This window comes from Corapipo altera, unplaced genomic scaffold (genome assembly GCF_003945725.1).
Source record: "Corapipo altera isolate COAL_440 unplaced genomic scaffold, ASM394572v1 0, whole genome shotgun sequence".
NCBI classification, from domain to species: domain Eukaryota; kingdom Metazoa; phylum Chordata; class Aves; order Passeriformes; family Pipridae; genus Corapipo; species Corapipo altera.
This window is the reverse complement of record NW_020884872.1, coordinates 29,897,615-29,919,717: the sequence shown is the minus strand read 5'-3', so window position 1 is coordinate 29,919,717 and position 22,103 is coordinate 29,897,615. Positions and strand designations below refer to the sequence as shown.

The 22,103-nt window shown below is 41.5% G+C and overlaps 1 protein-coding gene across 1 annotated transcript; it reads right to left on the bottom strand.

Annotated features, from left to right (window-relative positions):
• Positions 1-851: 851 nt before the first annotated feature.
• Positions 852-20,299, bottom strand: CREG2 (cellular repressor of E1A stimulated genes 2). Its single transcript, XM_027644177.1, has 4 exons — positions 19,892-20,299; positions 17,559-17,728; positions 5,925-6,038; positions 852-4,460 (listed from the first exon to the last, which is right to left on the bottom strand). Exons 1-4 carry the CDS (start codon positions 20,288-20,290, stop codon positions 4,313-4,315), a joined length of 831 nt encoding a protein of 276 aa, XP_027499978.1. The 5' UTR covers positions 20,291-20,299; the 3' UTR covers positions 852-4,312.
• Positions 20,300-22,103: the final 1,804 nt, after the last annotated feature.

Here is a 22,103-nt window from a genome sequence, read left to right as displayed (position 1 = left end):
TAAGTGAAAGACACTTGGTATAATCAGAACAGACTTAACTCTGGAAATGAGACAAAAGTGAAAAGAGTAATTAAAAAGGAAAAGAACAGCTGCAGGAAATGATCTTTTAAAAATATGAGTTACTAGAAATAGGAATTTGATGTTGACTATGATTTGTACAGGTTAGGGAACTGTTGTCATGGTTCTCACAGTGAATATAGTCCAACCAGGAGCAAGAGAAAGTCTTAAGGTGTGAATAGGTAACACAGGCTGTTATTCTATTCTAACATATGCTGCTATTCTATTTTATTCTGTTCTATAACTTTTATCGGATATTAAATGGGAATTTTAGTATGAGAGGTTGAATTTTGTTGGAAAGAGATGGTGCAGAAAAACAAGATGAAAAGGTAAATTGTCATCCTTGGCTTTGAGAAAATATGGGCAGAGGAAACTGGACGGCAGAGAGCAAGCTGTAACAAGAACTTGTAAGAGCAAGGCTGGTAAGGGAAGAAATAGCACTGAGGAAACTTCCAAAACACCATTAATGCACACCCGAGAGATGAGTGCTCAGTCCCTACATGCAGAAAAGAAGAGCAAACTTCAAAAGTTACATTTAACTGTCACAGTGAAAGCTCACGGTAAAGAGATGATGAAGGAATGATAAGAGGTGCTTGGCTAGGCTTTTTTCACTAGAGAAAAGGCAGATCTGAATCTCAGTTCCCACAAATATTTTGAGAGAAATTAGCTTGGTTCAGGAAAACTTGGGGGAAAAAAAGTAGATGTTCAGGTCAGATAGAAATTATAACGGTTGTTAGCAGAAGGTCAGTTACTCTGGCTAATGATGTACTGAAAAATATTCTAATACAGTTTCCACTTTTAAATTTGTTTTATTTGTGTTTTTTTTCTCCATGGGCATTTTGTTAACAACTTTCAATATTTTTAGAAATCAAAATACATTGCAAATGACAATACACATCCAGAAATGAGACAGGTTGCATTTCATCCACTGAAGTGATGAAAATTTCATCAGAAATGGAGCATTCTTTGGTTAAATAAGAACAGCAGTTCAAACTAGCTGTACTTAAATGCTGTACATGCATTACTTTTGCACAAATTAGCAAAAAGTGAGAACCCAACTTTTCAACTTTGTTTTCCTTTTTTCAGCAAGTATACAGAAATGACTAAATACATCTCTTAAATATTGCAAAACCACAGTTAGAGTTTTAAACATGTTGCACAACAAGGTTTTTTGAGGAAGCTACGGAAATAACTAAAAAAAGAGAACACTTAGAAATTACACATCAGCTAGTTGAAATGCTTAATGAATTCATAAGAGCTTATCAAGACCTTTTATGAAATGCTTGTTTGATGTAATAATTAAAGCACAACAAATAAATGGTATTTTTATTTTTTGCTTGATCTGAAGCAAGATCAGACTCCACAGTCTTAAGGAACTATGATTTTATTATATTTCAAATAACACTCTTTGGGTTAAAAGCTTTCCCAAATAACACCATGTGATGACCAATATCACTTGAGACATTTGTCAGTTTAAAGAAAAACTGGTACTCGCATATAAATAATAATGTAAATCCCAATTAAGCAAACTACTATCACCTCCCCTTTTTTTGGTCTGGAAAATTCCATTCAAAATCTGCAGGTCATATTTTTGATAAATTCCTACACACTTTCAAGGACCTCTGTGGTAGCTATTCCTTGGGTGAAGGAAGCATAAAATGAGAACAGGTGATTTAAGACAGCATTTCTTCACGAAGCTCCTTTTGTCACTTTACATGCCATCACCATTTCATGTTTTGAGGTTCTCTCAAGAGCCTCATGGCTGGTCCATATAGAAAAACTTCTTGATGAATGTGTCACTTTACAATACAGAAGTTACTCCAATTAATCTATGTATCCAGGGAGACAGCCTAAGCAGGTAGGGTGTTGTAAATTCAAAACCTTTTTCAGTACACACTAACTTCTTAAACCATTAAAGCTCTACTGGACATCATTGACACAATGCCCTACTGCTTCAAGGCAAGTTAATAAGTTAATGAATACGACACAAGACTATGTTACTGTTGCCAGGGGACGTAAGTGAAATTGAGAGTATAGTAACAGCAGCATTTCTGAAATTCTTCCTCTCTTCTTCAACTTGTTTAAACATTAACTTTTTACTCTGAATTTGTGTGTATGTCTTTAGGGGTGGGGCACAGAAGAGGCATTTCGGGCTCTGGAAATAGTACTGAACTGGGATAATGAAACATGTAATTATAGTTTCACGGAAATGTTACACCTGCAGAAATTCCCTTACAAGGTTTAGTACTCTTCCTGTTGAACTCAGATTTAGAAGTTCCATTAATCCTAATGGGTAAGGTTATCAAATCCATAGTGGACAAAGATCTTCATGGCAAAATGAATCAAGGAGGATTTCACTTGATGATATTCTATACTTCTGTATAGGATGGGCCATTTTGCTTCAGTACTACACAGTGCAAGATTCAGGGACAAACTCAAATGGGAAAATGCTACTTATCTGCCAAGAAAAAAAAAGAAGGAAATAGACTGAGGCAGGATGCTTCCTCCTTTTGTGTAATTACCTCTGCAAAAGATCTGCACTGCCAACAGAGTCTCTGGCAATAAGACAAGGGGAAAAAAAAAGCTTAGTGAGTATCTAAACAATGTTTTCCCCTCTCCTTTGCATTTGATTCTTACGGAATATCAGGAATGATAGTGATGTGTGGAGTCCTGAACTTGCCCAAGGGCTAAGTGGCCCCTGGTAGTTAAACCAGCTTAGTGCCCAGCACTGTTGTCGGAACGACTCCCTCTCTCTATGCCTCAACCAAAATAAGCTCAGCTACACTTAATTGGCTTCCAGCTGATCATGGCTCACACAGCTGCCTCTGAGCTCTGCCCAGGGATTAACCTGTACAAACTCGGGCCACTCGCCCAGGCACCCAAGTTCCTCCCCAGCCCAGATGTGGTGTGGACTGATGTCTAGAGCTCAGGTGCACTCCCAAGGATGCTGGAAGACCTTCCCCACAGGCACAGATACCTCATCTCAATGTATTTCTTTCTTATATGTAACAGGGAGAACAGCTGTATAATTTTCAAACTGTGTAGTGACTTGGCTGGTTAGCCATGGGAACCTTCTGTGATATCCTTAGGAACTGCAGAGTAAATTTTTCAGGAGGACATCTAGAGAAAGGGCTGAAGGTGATTAAAATACCTTTTAACTCTTCTGGTATTATCACGTGAGATGCCTATTAATAATGTGTTTGCAGCAAAGTTTGCACCTTCCACACTAGGAAAATGAGTTTTTTGTGGCCTGAAATACCTAATATCTTTTTTAAAAAATAAATTCTTTAAAAATAAAAATGCGTGAACAAGCCCTTTAAATCTTGGTAAGGAAACAGAGTTAAGGGACTGCTCCAGCCCTCAGTGAGTTAGTGAGGGTTTACAGAAAATCAGTTGCACAAACGAGTTAAAAATAAAGCAGTAGCTGGAGAAGGGAGGCAAAAGAAATTGGGACTACAGGCTATTAAAAATACTTTTCCTGCCTCAACAGGAATAGGCTAGCTGGGAACACTTACTTAAATTCTTCTAATGACAATGTTTATACTTGTATTGAGATAATCCTTGTAGGGCTGATTTGATTTGGCCCTTAATGTGTTTAACCAGCTTTTTGTCAGTGAGGAATAAGTTATGCTGGAGCTGTGTTCTTTGAACTGTTTGCATTTTTTCTACTAAAATGGAGAAGTTCTACTCAATTTCCAAGTGAAATATCAAATTATCTAACTAGGGAGAAGCACACGTAGAAAATACAAGTTCGCAAAAGAGGACAGCTTTAGCATAACATTTTTTAAGAACTTAAATACCTAAATTTGCAGCTATTCAGTTTCTCTTAGAGTATGTACAAATCAAAGGAGACCAAACAGCAGTAATATCTCCACAATGTATAGATGGTTCTGAGTAGGCAATTTGCTTTTTCAGAATATTATATTTAGCACATACTGTAGTTTCCCTGTGGGTGCACAGCAATAGAAGTCAAAACAAACAGATACGAAGCATTTTTAAACAGCATTTAAGATGACGCGTTGCCTGCTTGAAATGACAAGTTTGTACATTGCAGGGTAGGGCTAGTATCCGCCACTCCTTTATAATTTGAAAGTCTTTGTTGATTTATTTTCACTCTGCTCTATGTCAGACAGGGCTATTTTGAAGCCTTTTGGGAAAAGAAAAGAAATATCACTGTAAAGTAACCATCCAGCATGAAATTTTAAAAGTGTTTGGAAAGGACATTCAGGAGATTTCTATCTCAAAGCACATTCAATCACCCTTTACTTGGAACCGCTTTTAAATACTCTTCTACTGCAATGGCAGAACCTTCTCCATACCAGCTTTGAAGCCAGATGTGCTCAATGTTCATTTTCATGAAGAACCACTCATAGCTACGAGGCCACTTTCTTACCACTGGGTGCCTGGAAAGACAAAGAAAAGGGAAAAAAAATTAAAAGATGTGCCAAAGCATATGCATAGTCTCCTTTTTTCTTCAGTCTAGTGTGTTCAGCCAGAGTGAAACCTGAGATCCGAGAACCACCACTATTCATCTTTTTGGTCCTTCCTTGCTGTAAGGTTTATGATCTTCCACACCCCAATCTGGGGAGAACTGCAACACAGGCAGCCAGCAAACACCACCTTCCCCATTGCAGAACCCCATCTCTAAAGGCAGATGTTGTTGGTCTCTAACTAAGTGAAAAATAGAGGAGACTGAATGTGTGTCAGGCTTGTGCTTGTACCTGTTCAAAGGAAACAGTGTTCTGAAAATACTACACCTTTGGTAGCAGTTGTGGTGTGGTGGGAGAGCTAATAAAACTGGGTAGCAGGTAGAGCACAGACTCTGAGCTGTCAGCTCCTACAGCTCCTGCAGTCCCTTGGAGCACCTATGACTGTGGCACTGGGAAGTGGTTCCAGATGCTGCTGGCACCGGATAGGGTGTGCCCAGCAGCCCTCCCCACGTTGTTCTGGCTTTTGCACCCTGACAATGGAGCATTCTCTGCGGAGATGCTGCTGAACTGTGGCACACACAGAAATCTAATTTCTACAAAGTTTGTAAAAAAATGCTCCTGTGCCAAGATGGCCCCACCTGTCCGCGGCCTCAGTTTTGCTACTGATGGCACCCACTGACAGAGTCCCACCCTAACCCCTTCCCATAGGTCAGAGAGAGTATTGCCTCTGGGCTGTTTTGGATCCCAGCTCATCTCAGTTTCCCAGCAGTATCTGATTGACCAGGCAAGGTGTGCCTGGAGGACCATCTCTGGCAGCCTGTGTGGGAGGTGCATGCCCTAGCTAAGGTTCAGGCTTTTCGTGCTTGTAATTCTGAAGACCCACTGGAGGGCATGGGGGCACACCCTCTATGTGTGTGTGTACACCTCTTGGTTGTGCTTGCATCTTTCAAAGGAGACTGTTCGGTAAGTACTATGGCTTTGCAGCAGCTGGTATGTCAGAAGAGGCAATAAAACCCATAAGCTCCACCCTGAAAATATTTGTAAGCCCAAAGGCAGCAGAGCTCTGCTTTGTCCCTGAGTAGGAGGCTGTAGCTGAAGAGCACTACCTGTCCTAAAGTGGGGTAGAATCATTAAAGATAACAAATACACCCTGGATTTATGGAATGTCTCCTTGCAACCAGGTGAAATATTTTCATAATCCCCAGATTATAAACTACATGCCTTATGAGAGTCCAACACTAACTAATTGCATTTCCATATTTCGTTTCCTCAAGAGTTAAAAGGAAGTCTGTCATTCCAAACCACACAGGAGCCAACATGCTTCATGGCCCCAAAGTAAAGATCAGGCTTGTTACTTCTCAGATTTTCTGTGCCACATTTGTATATTTGTCTCAAACCTGTGGGTTGCACTCTACTGTGTGCCTGTTAGATACAGACCTGGAAAACACTGCTTGCTTGGCAAATTCCACTTCCTCCGGAGGCACCATGACCATCTGTCCCATGAGAGTCAGCCTGGCGCACCTCGGATCCTCTGGATCAATTACATTTTTTCTGTGCACAGAGAAAAATGCTTATGAGTAATAGCTTGATTTCTTTCTTAAGGGTTTTGGAGAAATGTGAACTCCTGCTCACGTATAGAAAGCTTTGTCAAGCCTTGCAAGTCTTTTCTACACCCAGCTATACCATCTGGTGGAGGGGGGAGATCTTGAAGGAATAGTTGCCTGACACATAGATCTGTGTAGATATTTGCTTAATCTTAATTTATGCTCACAAAACCTGGATTAATATATGTTGGCTTGTAAAAAGTATGAAAATGGCAGGTTTCCCAGACAGATGTACAGATCTGTATTCAGGATTCTGAGAACTGTGAGATGGTTACTCTGTGCCTACGCCTACAAAAAAAAGTATGAATACATGTATTTGTATGTAAAATGTAAGGTCTTTTCCTTGTGCTTATCCTAGAAACTCAATCTTTTTTCATTTTTTATCCATTTTTCAACTGCTTTACACCAAATAGACAAGATCTGTTAAAACAAATTCTCCAGCTGTCTTCAGATCAAGACAGGGAAGGTACTTGTTGCTTTTTGGCTCTTCGTAAACAGTAATAATAAATAACTCCCATTAGTAGCTGCAGGGCAATTGCTGACTCTGATATATACAATACAAGCATATAAATCATAAGTAAATTGACCAATTGCAAAAGCATGTTGTATGCAATGACTGCAAAGGCTTGATTCTGGTGAGTGCTGAGCGGCCCCAAGTCCTGTTGCCAGTAGTTTGAGACCGCTCAGCATCTCAGGGAACCATCTCCCCATGTAAGCCCAAAAAGCTGCATTAGGAAATGAAGGCTGTGTTTCTTCTTCTCTGTGTTTAGTCGGAAGCGGCAAATCACAGTAAATTGCATCTCATCTGTGTGCAGTTTTACTTAAAGATCTTCGCTTGAGCCCTTTAGCCTTAACTGTGTGCAATCTGCAATGGCTTCATTTTTGGTTATAATTCTCAGTGCGTGTTTAGTGTATGCAGGAAACATATGGACATCCTCCTGCAGCTAATTTAACACCTGCAGATTCTCCACAGATGGTTAGTAAACACTGTGTAGCTCACTGGATAAAGTACTTACTCTTCTAGAGAGGGCCATGAACAGAGATACACAAGGAAGTATAGGAGGCTGGTTGATACTTGGCTGTGCCCAGTGAGCACTTGGCACCACCTGTAGCCTGACCTCCAAAAGGCCATTTGCTGTCACATGATCTCTGGGAAGTTTTTTCAGCATCCTGTTCAGTTGTCTGAAGGGGATGTTCAGCTTAACAACCTTCAGACAAACTCCACTTGTACTCTTTTTCCTCTCCCAGATTTACTGTGCAGGAGGAAGGGCAGTGGCCAAAGATCAAGCTTAAACTTTCTGTTCACATCAATGTATAATGGTCTAATTTTCTCTAGTAAAATTTTTTTAAACTATTATGAAATAATACACAAGTGGTGTTCTGAGTGTCTGAAAATCTGCATTCCCTACCCTGGCACTGGGTTTATTTCTATCAGTGTGTATCCGGAACACAAATTTGTCTATGGATCACCTTGGCACTCCGTAGATCCTCAGCACTAACTCACACTGACTGCTGAAGATGTCATTTCACATCTGGCTTTCAGTGGCCTGAGAGCACCCTGTCCCTAAGGAACACAGCTCCATGCCCTAGGGACAACTCTAGCTCCTTGTATTTTTTTTTGTGTACGCTTTGGGTGTTGTGTGGCTGTTCAGCACACATGGTCCAATGAGACTCACCCACCAAAACATGAATAAATATAGGAATACAGTACATACAGCTGAAGAAAGAGGAGCCAAGTCTCACATACACAGGATGTCAGCTGAGGGTCTGTGTGTCCAGCAGCCAGGGCAGTGGAGATTCACACTCTTAGAACTACTGGCCCTGGATAATGGAGTCTAAAAGTCCATTTGAGGCGATCTCCTGATCTATTGTTATCTTCTGTTCTTAATCTTAATACCATATCAAAACCCTCTGCATATGTTTATATATTCAACATATTTTTAACACATATATTGATGAAGGAAGGAACTTCTCACTAGCAAAAATTCAGTTCAAAAGATTACTTTAAAATAACTGTGTGTCCAAAAATATGGTACATTTTCCTCAACAGCCTAATACTATCATAAAACAACTGAAGAGCAAGGAAAAGCAGGAATATTTGCAAGTGTCTTTCTTTGCATAGCTCCTGGGTAAGATGCAGTTATTACTTTCAGAGAGGAATTCAAAAGGATTGCTATTAAAGAATGTCTGCATTTCACAGACTGGATCAAGGTGATACGTTTTGGATGTGATCAGGAGCAGTGAGAGGTTTTGGTCTGACCTTCTCAGATTACAATTATGTGGTGGTTTTGTGCAAGTACATGTTTATTCTGAAAGCGTGCTCATTGATTTTGAGTAGGCAATAGACCTGACATTGCTGTGGTTAAGCAGTGAACCCTGCCTGCCTATGCTGAGAAAGTTTTGCCTGATAGGACTAGTGGCAGATGTGACTACTTCCCAATTTACATAAGAAGCTGCTCTCCACGCTTTTGGCTGACAATGAAACCCACACACTATGCATCCATACCTGGAATGGTTTTATTTATGGTTTTTTTTACCTCTGGCTTTTTCTTCTGTTTACAGTTTTCTGTACATTATTGTGAGGCAGGGCGCTACACTGACTGACACACACAGTACTATATTCAAACTGAATTTTGCACATTGCAATAATATTCTGGAGGGTCAGTTTGTTTTTCTGGGAAATGAGGCAAACAAGTTCTTTGTTGAGATTATGTTAGGTGAAGTTTTGGAAGAGCTGAACAGGACAATGATACATTTGAGTTCAGCACATGTTACTACTTTGTTGGCTTTGCATTCAGGGCTGCCTCTTATCATAGGTTTTCTGTTTCAGAATAGAAACCTTGTATTCTGACCTTTCATTAGCATTAGTATTTTCTTTTTCAAAGGAACCTTCATATTCTGAAGTAAATCTGTTTCTGCATCTTTTTTTGGCACAGTATTTCCCTAATGATGTGTGATTACTTTCATACTTCTTAAACCATCCAAAATCACTAAACTTACAGTTACTACTTCTAAATGTTGTAAGCAGGCTTGAGTTTCCAGTGCTGTTACAAGCACAACCAACGTAAATGCAGGATTTGCTTCCTAGTAATAAATAAGGAATAGATCTCATATTTTTACTAAAGATAATAAAAGGATATCAGGGATAAATAGGTATATTTCATAAAATATTCCTCCCTTATATCTGTAGAGGTCTATTCATGCATTCACTAGTCACTTGTTGCCTTCTATATAAGCACATATTCATCTCTCAGTCCTTGGGTTTCTTTTATCTTTGCTGGCACAAGAACAAGTAGATGCAGAGGAGCGGCTTTAAATAACATTTATGTGCTGCTGGCTGGGGTTGAGGGGGAGGCAGAGCCAGAGGCAGAGGTGGTGATACTGTTGCTCTGTTGAGGAAACCCAAGGTGGTTTCTCAGGCCCTGTCTTTACCAGAATCTCCAGGTCTCCCTGGAGAGGATAAAATATGAACTGAGGGGAAGAGAAAGAAGGTAACTGGAAGGAGACCAAGCAGCAGAGGAACACATTTTTCCATGCTTATTTAAAATACATATACTTTGTTGCAGAAAACTAGGAAAACTAGATTAAAAGGGAAGAAGATTCAGTTTATGCATTTTATAAGAAGACAGTGCATTAAGAGGAAGCATCTTAATTATTCATCTGATTTGTGAAGAGAGAAGAATTCATTGTTCCTGTTTCTCTGCTTATAGTGAGAAAAGTAGGTACGCAGAGTTTGACCCAGTCCAGCCAGTTCTTTTCCAAGCATGTGAGATGACATGAGCCACATTTAGTTACAAAGGTCCCAGCTTTACTGAGAGGTCTGTATACAAGTGCAATATGTTTCCCAACAGAGATGCAATGCTGTGAAGTGCACTGCCAATGAACATGTCCCACTTATTTTACTACGTAACGCTTCCATGCTTTTTGGGTCACAGTTCAAGAGTGGTTCAGAGTAAAGAGTGCCACCTACTCATTAAATTGTTTATTACACTAGCCATCTCTTGTTTAATTAGAGGGTTCTTATACAACAACTATCCAAGTCCAAATGTGATGAACCCATAGTTCAGGCTGCTGTGGTTATATTGGCACATAATGTGATGATGTTTGGTCTTGGTAAGGACTCCCTTTCACAGTTGAGATCTCTCCTTTGACCGACTCTTTTCTGTCTCCTGGTTTCTGACCAAAGGTATCCCTAAGTATTATCTTCATTCTCAGTCTCTGCAATCCGTTAGTGAGGTGACACAAATCTGCCACAGATCAGCAGTAAAACAAAAAAAAGAGTTTGGGAGGCACTTGAGAAGGAATGCCAGGTGTCCCCAAGAAGGAACTGGTATGAGAAATGTTCAGTAATGTTCTGGGGTCAAGGGGCAGAAGCAGGGGTCTATGGAGAGGAATATCTCTCTTTTTCTTCTTCTCCAGCCTTCTTTTCCCACAGAGCAGCTGACGTCATTCTCCTCCACCCCCCTGAAGAAACAAGACCTTCCATCTTCCCAGTCATGGTATACAAATCCTTCCCATATCCCTTGAACACAGTTCTCCTTGCCCTGTGAGAAAGCATTGCTCTTATCCCTCTGCTTCTTGAGCAGAATGGAAGAGGAAGTTTGGAAAGAGCTTTCTCCTGTTGCAGAAAAGAAGAGACAGAGGGCCAAGAAGAAAGGCCCAGAGAACAGTTTTCCTACATTTTTTTTCTACTTTAAAGCATACAGCTCACGTGTGGCATAAGGGCAATGACTGCCTCCACACATCCTAACCTCTCCTATAGTGACAGCAGTGGTGCAAAACCATGTCATTAGGAGGTGGGGATGGGATGCTGACACAGCTCATCCCTGTCCCCTCCCACAGATGCAAGGTAGGCATCCTGTCACACCCTACACAAGGCTCCTCTTACATAGCCCCAAACTGGGCACAAGGTGAAAAAGCAGAGTTCTTTTCTAGTATATACAATGCATCATAGGACTTTTGTCCTCTAAAATCTACAGAAAGGAAGGAAGGGAATGCTATGTTCTTAGAGAGTTACTGTAAAGTGCATATAATTTTGATTAATAGATGTGATTAATTTTGAAAAGTAAGTTATCCTTCTCATACAATTAATTTGCTCACCACTCACTAACTGCCAGTGTCTCCGAAACAGAAATAACGTATTGGTGCTGCTAATCTGCGTGGCATGAACGTCAAACAAAATCTCTGCTGAAAGCAATTTCATAATCTGAAAAGCTGTTGCTGGCCTTCCACTGGATATGGCTGGGCAGTTCTGCCCTGCTCTGATTTTGACAGGAATTTCTTTATCAGCCATGTCTGGGAGATAGCACTTAGACATCTTTGCTTTTGGAAGATGTCTTCTGGTCTGAATCTGAAGTCAGGCTCGGGAGCTGAAGAGTATTGATACAGTGGCTATTCTGCATCTAAGTGAGCCTGTATTCATGGTATATCTGTTTTCATGTTTTAAATAATTTCACACTATCTAGAAGATAATCCTTCCCAGCATGTTTTAATTACAATGTGTTACGTGAAGCCAGTCTGTTTGCCTGTCCTCACTGACAATAACAGCTCATTTCTTCAGCTGAACTCCATGTTTCAGACAGGAAACTTTTATATAGTTTAACCATAGACAATTCATGGAGAAAAAAAAAGAATCACAGCATCAACTATTTTTGCAAACAGAGTCAGAAGAACACATACTACTTCACTAGAAAGGGATTTTAGGAAATTGGTTATTTAAGAATACAGCAAAAAAATAGTAATTTAGAGCTGTGTTGTGTGCATTGAGTCATGATGATAGTAGGTTTCATGTTTGACTTTCTAATTTGATATCTTCATGATTTTTTTAAATACAGATTTTTCAGGAACAGCTACTGACATAATTATTTGTATATGACTAAAAACAGCCAATATAAATACCAGTACTAGAAATGTGTCAGTGCTACTGAATCAGGAGGTGGATCTCAAAAATTGATGGATACCTGAATTCAGCCTTTGTCTTCTGCATGCATCATTTCTCTTTGTGAGAAGGTGCAGTACCAAATTTGTTGTATTAATCCATACATTAACAAGCACAGACTCCACAAACCCAGGGGTAGTTATATGTTAGCTGGCCATCTCACATCTCAGAGGCTGTGCCTGCCACCCATGGCAGGCTTATTGTCTCAGGATTGCCCAGGGAATGAAGTCAGATGTTTGCATATGCTGCTGATCCACCATGCAGCCAGGACCTTATCCCACAAAATTCCTCTTCTCTCCTCATGACCTGTTGGTATCCAGAAGCACTGGGGTTACTCAGCACCTCCTGTCAGCATTTTCAATGCAGAGTTTAGGAAACCTGACAGAGTTTAGGAGCCAGCTTTTATACACTGAACACATTTGCCTGATTGTGCTGATCTGCTACCCTCAAGCACCAGATGAGCATGGTGGGTAAAATGGCCCTCATGGAGTCACCCCTGATAGAGGTCATAAATAAGGACGGGAATCCGAATTTGAAATACCATCCTCCAAATTAATAGCAAAAGAAAACCAATGGTGGTCTGACCCCAAAGCTCACTGCTTTTCTCTTGTGCCAGTTCACAGCAGCTATGTAATGGCTCCTTCTCTAAGGAAGCTGCCGTGAGTCTCTATGAATGTGCTGAACCTGATGTCAAAGAAGTGACACACGTATAAAATTAATTGCCTGTCTTCCAGACTGCAGCTGTAATGAGGCAGACCCAGGAGCCTACTTGGAAAGAGGGATCCTCGGAGCAGCCTGTGTGTTGGGAAATGTGTTTAGAACAATAGCTGCTCTATTCTTTAATGCTGGGCTTGGTCTTGCTCCCACTGAAAACTGCAAGAATGGGACTCAATCTTCTCAGCTTGTCTGTGGCATAGACATACCAGCTTAGTCTATTTATATCCCTGAACCATTTAATTTCTTTTGCCTCTATTATCCATTTATCAGCCTTCAGATAGGATGCTGTGCAGTTGCTAACAAATGCTGTCTCTATCCTGGCCATCAGAGAGTCTTCTCAGAGAGGGGCAGCCCATATCCCTCTGGGAAATGGCAATCTCTAGGTCAGAGATGAGGAATCCAGACTGTAGCTGCAACACTAAAATGTCTTGCAATTAGTGCTAGTCAGATGCACCACAGCTGTCTTTCTTTCATTATTAAATGTTATTTCTCTTAGTTTAGGGTTTTCAAATTTTCTCTCCAGCTGATTAAATATTAAGGCTGGAGCACCAAAAAGGCCAGTCTGTACTCCTCACAACCTTGAAAATGAAAATATTTATTGTCAAGGTTTGGAACTTGAGTCTGTTCTAAAACAAAACAAATGAAATTTGCTACTAAATAAATTTAATATCAAATTGGTGTGCACAAGTCACTTGAAACTCATTAGATAGAAGAAGACTATCGAAATGTCAGCTATGTTTTCTTTCTAAAGGCCAGAGATTTCTTTTGCCTTCAGTAGGTCAGAAGCATTTTTCAGGAGAGTGCCAAATACTCCCAGGAGCATGGACTACAGGCACTGATTAGCTTTCACATTTATTTTCATTCTTGCAACTCATAGTGGGTTAATAATGGAATTCTAATAAAGTTCCACATGAAAACAAGCTATAAATGCATTGCTGGCATACAAGGACATGAACTTTCTCACATAGAACATGATTCATTCAGATATTTTACATAATTATTTTGAAACCAAAACCATAAATAATGCACTTGACAAAGAGAACATCTGACAAGAATGACACTTTCCTTTGCAAAGAAAACCTCACAGATACAATTTTAATACTGACCAGAGATCTCAGAGTAAAAGGTCTTGCCTCTAATATAGTGTGGGTAAAGACGACTTTTGCTATACAAAACTTGAGCCATCACATAAAGCTCTGGACTAAGGATGCTGTGTGCCTGTTTGCAGCCTGGCTATCTCAGCAGGTCAAGCACACCCTGAAGCTGGGGACAGGTCACCCCAAGCACTGGCAGCAGGGCCCAGATACACTTGTTGTTTCCTTCACTGTTGTGTTGATGGCAGAGGCCTTTTCTGTGGGGTAACAGCAGGATGGTGTGCAGGGCTGGAATTTTAGATGTTGCTACTTTTAAATGTAAAAATCACTCACAGATTGACAGTTTAAAATATAAATTAATTTCTGACCCTAGTTATAGGTGGAAGGAAGAGAAGAAAGTTAAATCCCAGTGACCACATGCTTCCTGACTGTGAGACAGCCTCAAAGCTTGCTCACATTTTTGTATCATCAAAAACACAAACTGCACCTCACAAATGTCCCAACTTTTCATTGGCCGTATTGCTTGTTCTTTGCACTAATGCCAAACAATATCTGTTCCAGATGAGAAGTCCAGAAATAACGAAAAACAAACTGGTTTTGTTTTTGTAAGAACAAAATAAATAATGCAAGGAGCTCTGATCAAACTCTGAATCTGTGCACTCAATTCAATAGTCAGCTCAATATTTAGAGTATGGTTACATGTTAAAATGAGGATATCTATTTTCCTCCACCTTCTTTTTTCCTTTCCCCTCTCCTTTGCTCTCCTCTGGCTCTTGGGGAGCTGATTCAAGTTACTAAGCCAGTAGAAATCTCATCCAGAAAAAAAAAAAAAGAAGAGGTTTCTGCTGGGTTACTGAGCTAAAATAGGCCCACCATATGGTCAGCTGGAAGGAGGGGGTGGGATTACATGGCCAGGAGCAGCAGTGGCCACAGGAGGAAAGGAAGAAGGATCGGCAGAAAACCTTAGTCTCACTGTCAGGTTAATGTTCTTCAGATTTATGTTTCAGCTCAGGGTGAGGCACAGCCCAGAACCGATGGGGGCCAGGGTGGCACGTCACCGGTGGTAGGGAGGGAGAGTCAGGATATGGTGACTGGTAATTAGTTTGGCCCAAGCTGTTTTGGAAATCCAGATTTAGCTTCTTGATGGTGCCCAGAAAGCTCCTCTCACCAGAGGGCACAGGCTCGGGCTGCAGAGGGACTAGAGAGCCAGGTGACAGAATACACGTTTCCCTGGCTGCAAAACAAACAGCAGCAAATATCTGGCATACTGAACAAAAGGGCAGTGGTTTGAAAATTAATAGTCACTTAACAAAAAGACATTGAATAAATATTCTCAAAGGTCTGTGATGTATATGGATTTCATATTTCTATAAATCATGCAGCTTTCTCTTTTGTTGGTGAACTGGACTTCCCAAACTGGTAAATTGGGCAGTGATGTTGCTAACCCATAAAAGACAAAGACTTTCAAGTGTGGCTGTTTAAAGGCAGGGATTAAAGGCCACACTTAAGTGCCTAAATGGGTGTGTAGTTTTCAGAAGTGCTCAGCACCACCACTTATCATCGATGGAAGCTGCTATGAGTCTTGAGCCTCTGAAAATAGGGCATTGGGTAGTAGGACATAGGACTTCAAATACCATTTTTAAGCCCTTGGTCTAGATATTTAGCTCACTATTTGACTGAATGGGAAAGCTTAGAAAGCAGGATAAATGCCATTAGCATGTAATGAAAGAAGAGATATATTTATTTTTTAAATGATAAATCCAAAATATTTAATGAAATAATTAAAGAAGATATTTAAGGAACAAGCAGAACCATTCCAGTGTTAAGTTCACCAGTCTGTTGACCTCCTCAAGCATTCAAAGCTGAATTGCCTTAAGAAATGTGGTGATGGGACAGCGTCAGAGGAAGCCATAATTTCTATTCCTTGGGAATAGGATATCAGCCTAAAATTACCTGTACTTCTTACGACTAAGAAATATTTCATTTTTCCACTATATAACTCTTCAGAAAACAGCATATTCTGGAGACAAATACAGACAAGTGTTACAAGTAATGTTTTATATTTGCCATTCGCTGCTTTTCCCAGTGCTGTTCTCAGCTAGCAGGCTTGAGAAGTGGGGTGATACACAAGGCAATCCCCAGATGGGGAAACCTGTTCTTAAGATAAAATCTCTTCTTCCCCAAAGAGGACCTTAAGTTGGGGTAAAAACTGTTAGTGCCATTTCTTTCTGAAGGAACCAGTTCTCTATCTCTCTTTGGAACATCAGTTAAGATCTGTTTTGGTAACAGAGTCCTGTCTGACACAATTTCAGTGTCATGTACCTCGTCACATAAAGAGGCCTTTGTAAATAACACTTCACGCAAGGTTGACCCAGCCAAGTTTGCCACATGTTTGACTGTAAAAAACCATATGGTAGAGATAAGTCTTTTTCAAGGAGATAAGAATGGAGGGGAAAATTGAATCATCTTTGAGTTTACATACATACATTTTACACAGGTAAAGCTTTGGTGAGCTGATGTTATTCATTACACATACAGAAAGACATGGACCTGTTGGAGTGAGTCCAGAGGAGGCCACGAAGATGATCATAGGGCTGGAGCACCTCTCCTGTGAAAACAGGCTGAGAAAGTTGGGGCTGTTCAGCCTGGAGAAGGCTCCGGGGAGATCTTACAGCAGACTTCCAGCACCTAAAGGGGCTGACAAGAGAGCTGGAGAGGGGCTTTTCACAAGGCTTTTCACAAGGTGTAGTGATAGGACAAGGAGGAATGACTTTAAACAGAAAAAAGGTAGGTTTGGATTAGGTGTTAGAAAGAAATTCTTAACTGTGAGGGTGGTGAGACACTGGAACAGGTTGCACAGAGAAGCTATGGATGTTCCATCCCTGGATGTGTTCAAGGCCAGGCTGGATGGGGTTTTGAGCAACCTGATCTCGTGGAAGGTGTCCCTTCCCATGGCAGAGGGGCTAGACTTAGCATTCAAGGTCCCTTCCAACACAAATAATTCTCTGATTCTAAGATTGTATGATATGATTGGGAAGAAGTCAATTCATTGCTATCTCTGGAGAGAAGAACCTGGGACTGGATGTAGATGGGTAAACCTAAGACCTGGCTTTCTTTATTTGAGGGGTCATTTACTGACTGTTTATGAAATACAGGGTATAAAAAAATTTTTTAAAGATATTCAATCATATCCTCTGAAGAGGTGGAAATTAGACTGAGTGTCACAGTCCTGGATGTATAACTTCTGAACTGAGAACCTGAGATCCCCTTGCAGAACCCAGAGAGCTAGATCCCCATGAAGGCAATCAGCAGGGCCTCCAGAGTTGTTCAGCAGAGCAACGGTGCCTGCTTTACCATGAATTAGATAGCCTTTGAAACTCCACGGATCTTATCGACTGGATCACTATAGACTAGAATAGGATCTTGAACACCTAGATTTTATGTAGGTATCTCCAAGAAGAGATTAAAATTTAGGTGTGTTAGTGTGCAAGCTGAAAGCCATTCTAGCTGTTGATGCTACAATATACTTCAGTGACACCTCTGTTTTTCTCTACTCTGCTTTACCAAGGCAATTTACTGCAAAACAAACCTGGGAAGGAGCATGCAGCTGATGGTGAGAGCCAAAAATAAAAGCAGGACATTGAAGGTCGGGACCCGGCATTTTGTTCTGAGGTCTCCGCTCTCACTAAAGGTGGTAGTAGGCAGATAAAATTATTACCTGCAGAAATTTCCATCTGTTTCTGGTAGGGTCAGAGAAGCCATGGGATTCTTCAGGAGATCTGTCACAGTGTTATCCTTTGGTGTTACGTAAAAGAAAGGGATTCCAGTGCTGTTATTGATGGGACCGTCGCTGAGAAGTAAACAGTTCCCATAGGGCATACCTTGGATCTGCAAAATCCAAATAAGCAACTGGTTACATCTTTGCACACAGAGGGTTTACAATGTGGGGCATTCCCTCAAGGGCTCCAACAGAAAGGACAACCAGCCCCATTGCTCCCACTCTCAGTTGTCATGAGACAGCACTTCTAAATTAATCTATCTCCTCTAAATTAGTTCTATCATGCTTCTATGAAAACAGATCTCTCCTCTATTTTTTCTTTCCAGCCCTGTCCATGGCACTATAGAGTACATTTTCTCTCCCACGACCTTAAAGGCACTACCAAATTAAAAATGTTTAAGTGCATTAAAAGCAATGCCATCAGCATCAAGAAATGTTTACTTTAAACCAGCGCTGATACCTTTCCTCAAACCCAAAGGGATACAGAGCCTAATTTAGCCTTGATTCAGCCTACTTTTTACACTAATTTTGCCTGTCCTTTTGGCTTTGACTTGCAACGTCATTGCATCGCTTTGCCAAGACAGAGAAAAAAAGCATTTTAGCGAGAACTGTTTGAAGACAAACTGGACAGCAGCTCAACTTCCTGGGCAGGAACACCAGGTCTGGAGGGGTCTCAGCCACCAAGCCAGCCAGAGTAAAACCTCCTCCCATGGCAGAGGAGGGACACCAAAGAGCCAAGTTATCAGAATGTTTTCTCCCATACACTGACCTGTGTATACACAAAGGATGTAACACATACAAAAATGTCCTTGCCCACTAGTGACACTCATTAATATTCTCCATAATGATTTATATTCCTACTTTGCTTTTCATGCCATTATAAATAACAGTGACAGATACTTAATGTGCTACTGGGGTTTTTTTCATGTTTTCAAATCCTTCTTTCCTCATGGTCTATTAGATGTTAAATAGTAAAATTATCAGTCAATATATTAATTCAATGTAAGTGGTAAATCTTTTACAGCAAAATCAAGTTAAATATTAATAGTTAATAAGAAAACCCTGGATAATGTTGTTACCTGGGTTGCATGCTTTCTGATTTTGAATGTTTATATGTCTTTAAAATTTTAATGCTTATAGCGCTTATAAATGGTATTTGTTGGTATTCCTTAGAAGTAATGCTTTAATGATGCTACATAACTTACAAGCTAAAGATACTTGTTTATTATTAAGAGTTATAATAAAAAAAAATAGCTGTCAGTAACATTGCAGGACATGTTCCTATTGCTTAAAATGCTCAGTCTGTCATGCAAGGTTACACTGGATTCTCAAAAAGAATTGTGATCACAGGCAGCATAGCTTAGCATTCAGAGCAGCAATCACCACCCCATGAATTCCAAATTTTATTATGAATCACATTTTTCTATATTACTTCTGTGTTCTAACTAGAGGCAGCTAACTGCAGACTACATTATGTTTGTAATTCCACTGAGGGTTTCTGGCAAGAAACATAAACCAGGAGAGTTAAGATCATACTATTTAATAGGATTTCCAACAAGCTGATGTAGAATTACAGGTCTCTTGTGACCATGTATAGATTTGTTTAATGTATCTTTTTTCAACTTGTTACTTTGTATTTCAGAATAACATAAACTGCCACTAACTCTGCCAAGCTTTCTGAAGATTTATATGCTTTTAATTTTGTCTGTTTTTTAAATTGTAAATTAATTAATCTGTGAATACTTTTAACAGAAATTTATGGATGTCTTCTTTTTTTTTTTAATTTCTTTTTTTTCCTCCTTTTGTCTGAGTTGTACTGGATGCTGTCTCATCTCAACCTTTCACTTTAAAAAGGGAAATATTTTAAAGCTGGAAAAAATAATGACCCCGACTCTCTGGTGCAGTCCAGCTATTTTGTTTAATGCTCCTGACAGAGAAATCGTCCTTCAAGCTTGACGGGTGGACAGATTTTGTGGCAGCCCAGCGGGGTCTCCTCCTCCTTTCCCTCCTCCTCCTCCTGAAACAGGCCCTCTCCAAACCCAACGTTGCAGCTCTGCTTTCTGGCCTAGAGATTCTGGGTTTTTGGTGCCCCTTTGGTGCCATTTTTGGCGTGCCTCCTCCCTCGCCGTGCTCCAAGCACGATTTCTCTTCCAGAGAGAGTTTCCGCTGTTCCCTCCGCGGCGCGGGTGCTGCCGGTGGCGGGACGGCGCGGCCGTGGGGGCTGCCGCTCGTCCGGCAGGAACCGCGTGGCGTGGGCACCGTGGGCACCGTACCTTTCCTCGGGCGGCCCGCGTCGCCACGAAGCCCCAGGTGTTGTGGCGGGCGAGGAAGCGGGCGGTCCCGGCGCGTCCCGGTGCCCCGCCGCCCTCCCGCCGGTAGGAGAACATCCTGGACGGGGCGGCCCCCGGCCCCGGCCGCCGCGCCGCCGGCCCGGAGCCCAGCGCCGCATCCTCCCGGTACGCTGAGGCCGGGTAGCTCTGCTTCCAGAGGCCGCCCGCCTCCTCCAGCAGCGCGGGCAGCGCTTCCTCGGTGGAGGAGCTGTGCAGCTCGTCCGCCGCCGCCCCCGCCTCGGGCAGCGGCCACGACACCGAGCTGACCACCACGTACCCCCCCGCGCCGCCCCACAGCAGCGCCGGCAGCAGCCACCACGGCCACCGCCGCCCAGCCGACATCTTCTGCGGCAGCTCCGGCCGCGCCGCTCCCGCCGCGCCCTCCCGCGGCCGACGCCCGCCCCGCACCGCCCCCTCCCCGGTGCCGAATGCTCGCAGCAGCCCCCGGTCGATCGGGAGGCACGTCACGCTGCCTGCACCTGCCCGGGACGCCCGTGGGACACCCGCCTGCGGCGTGTGGGGGCCCCCCGGGGGGCTCCCTGCTGGGTTACCTGTCGTTTGTGGGGCACCTGTGACACTTGGAGCCCCTGGGTCGCCCTGGGTCGGGTGCGCAGCCCAGTAGGTATCTCACGAAAATAAGTTCTCTACATGCACCACAAAACCCGGATGGACAGGTGGAGCTGTCCAGGCAGAGGCAGTGAGACCTCTCCGTTTATTAGAAAAGAGAATCCACGAGGCAGCGTGTTCATATGAATATTCCCGTTGCAGGGAAAGATTCATTTGGGGTTAAGTAACAGCAAGACCCCAAGTCCGAGATGGCAGGCAGCACTAGTTTGGTGTTTGCAGGATGTGTTTTGATACATAAGTACATGGAGTTGCTATTAAATGATATGTTTCCCAGGTGAGGTTTTAATTAGGCAAAGATTTGGATGTATATTTGTGTTTATATTAGCGGTCTGATTTAGTAAAGGCACTTTTTCATCCAGCTCCTTTTCTTTTCTTGGCAGTAGACCCCTTCAATATGACAATGCAAACTTGTAATTCTTTGAAACATATGCTTGTAAACTTTCATTGTGTTCGTGCAAATTACTTAAAGAGCACAGGTTCAATAGGAGACAGGGAGCAACGAATCTCACAGAAGCCTTTGCCTGTTTGAAGGTTCTCAGGTACATCTCACAGATCTTACCTTTCCATAGCTGCGAAGAACATATTGCAATGTCAGTCTATTCACACAACTTCTGCTTAATTGTACCACAAGAACATGTTGTATATCTAATCTAGAATCTAAACTCTTATAAATATAAGTTGACTGGAAAATATTGAGTATTTTTAGCTTATATTTTTCCCAGACCCCCTATTCTGTTTTTTTATCTTCACCATAAAAACCTGAAGGATAGTGGAAATGGGTACAACAGGTCTTAAAGCCCAAGTGAATTTTTCTGACTGTGAAGATACTTTCTGAGTATGTAATTTTGGCACCAAACTCTTAATCTGCAGAATACACGATTACCTTTCCCTTTAGCACATGGGACTGTCTGCATCTGCTGTAATACCACACTTTTGAATATTGATTCCCACTTCATTGCTTGAGCTGAAACAGAGGGATAGAGATGCAAGTAGAAAATAAACGTAGATTTCCAAACCCAAAATAAGTGAAAGCTTCCTAAGCTCCTGACAAGTGCTTTTCTCTGATTCAGGATATGTCCTTTCTCAAAATAATGAAGCGGTTGTCGCTTCTTGAAATAGCAACCAGGCCCAGACAACTCACTGCAGGCATGCTCTTAAAAAATATTTAACCCCCCCATTTCCCTGGTGTTTCAGGGAATTTCCTCACACAATCTGATGCATGCAAGATACAAATTTCATAGTCTATGTTTACTATTTCATACAAATTTATGCCAGGGTTTCTCTTTATAAACTTCTTTACTTGTACTTTGCTTACAGAACAAGTCCAAACAAACTAGTTTCTAACATAAACAAGTCAATAACATTATATACAACTTATTTTAGTTAATAGAATTATATGTGAGATATTGATTCTTGTATCCTGCAGAAATGGGAAACAGAGCAGGCATTTCTAAAGACATAAGAATGAGTGCTAAGTTCTATATGCAATAAATATAAATTTTAAATTATACATGGTAGACACAAAACA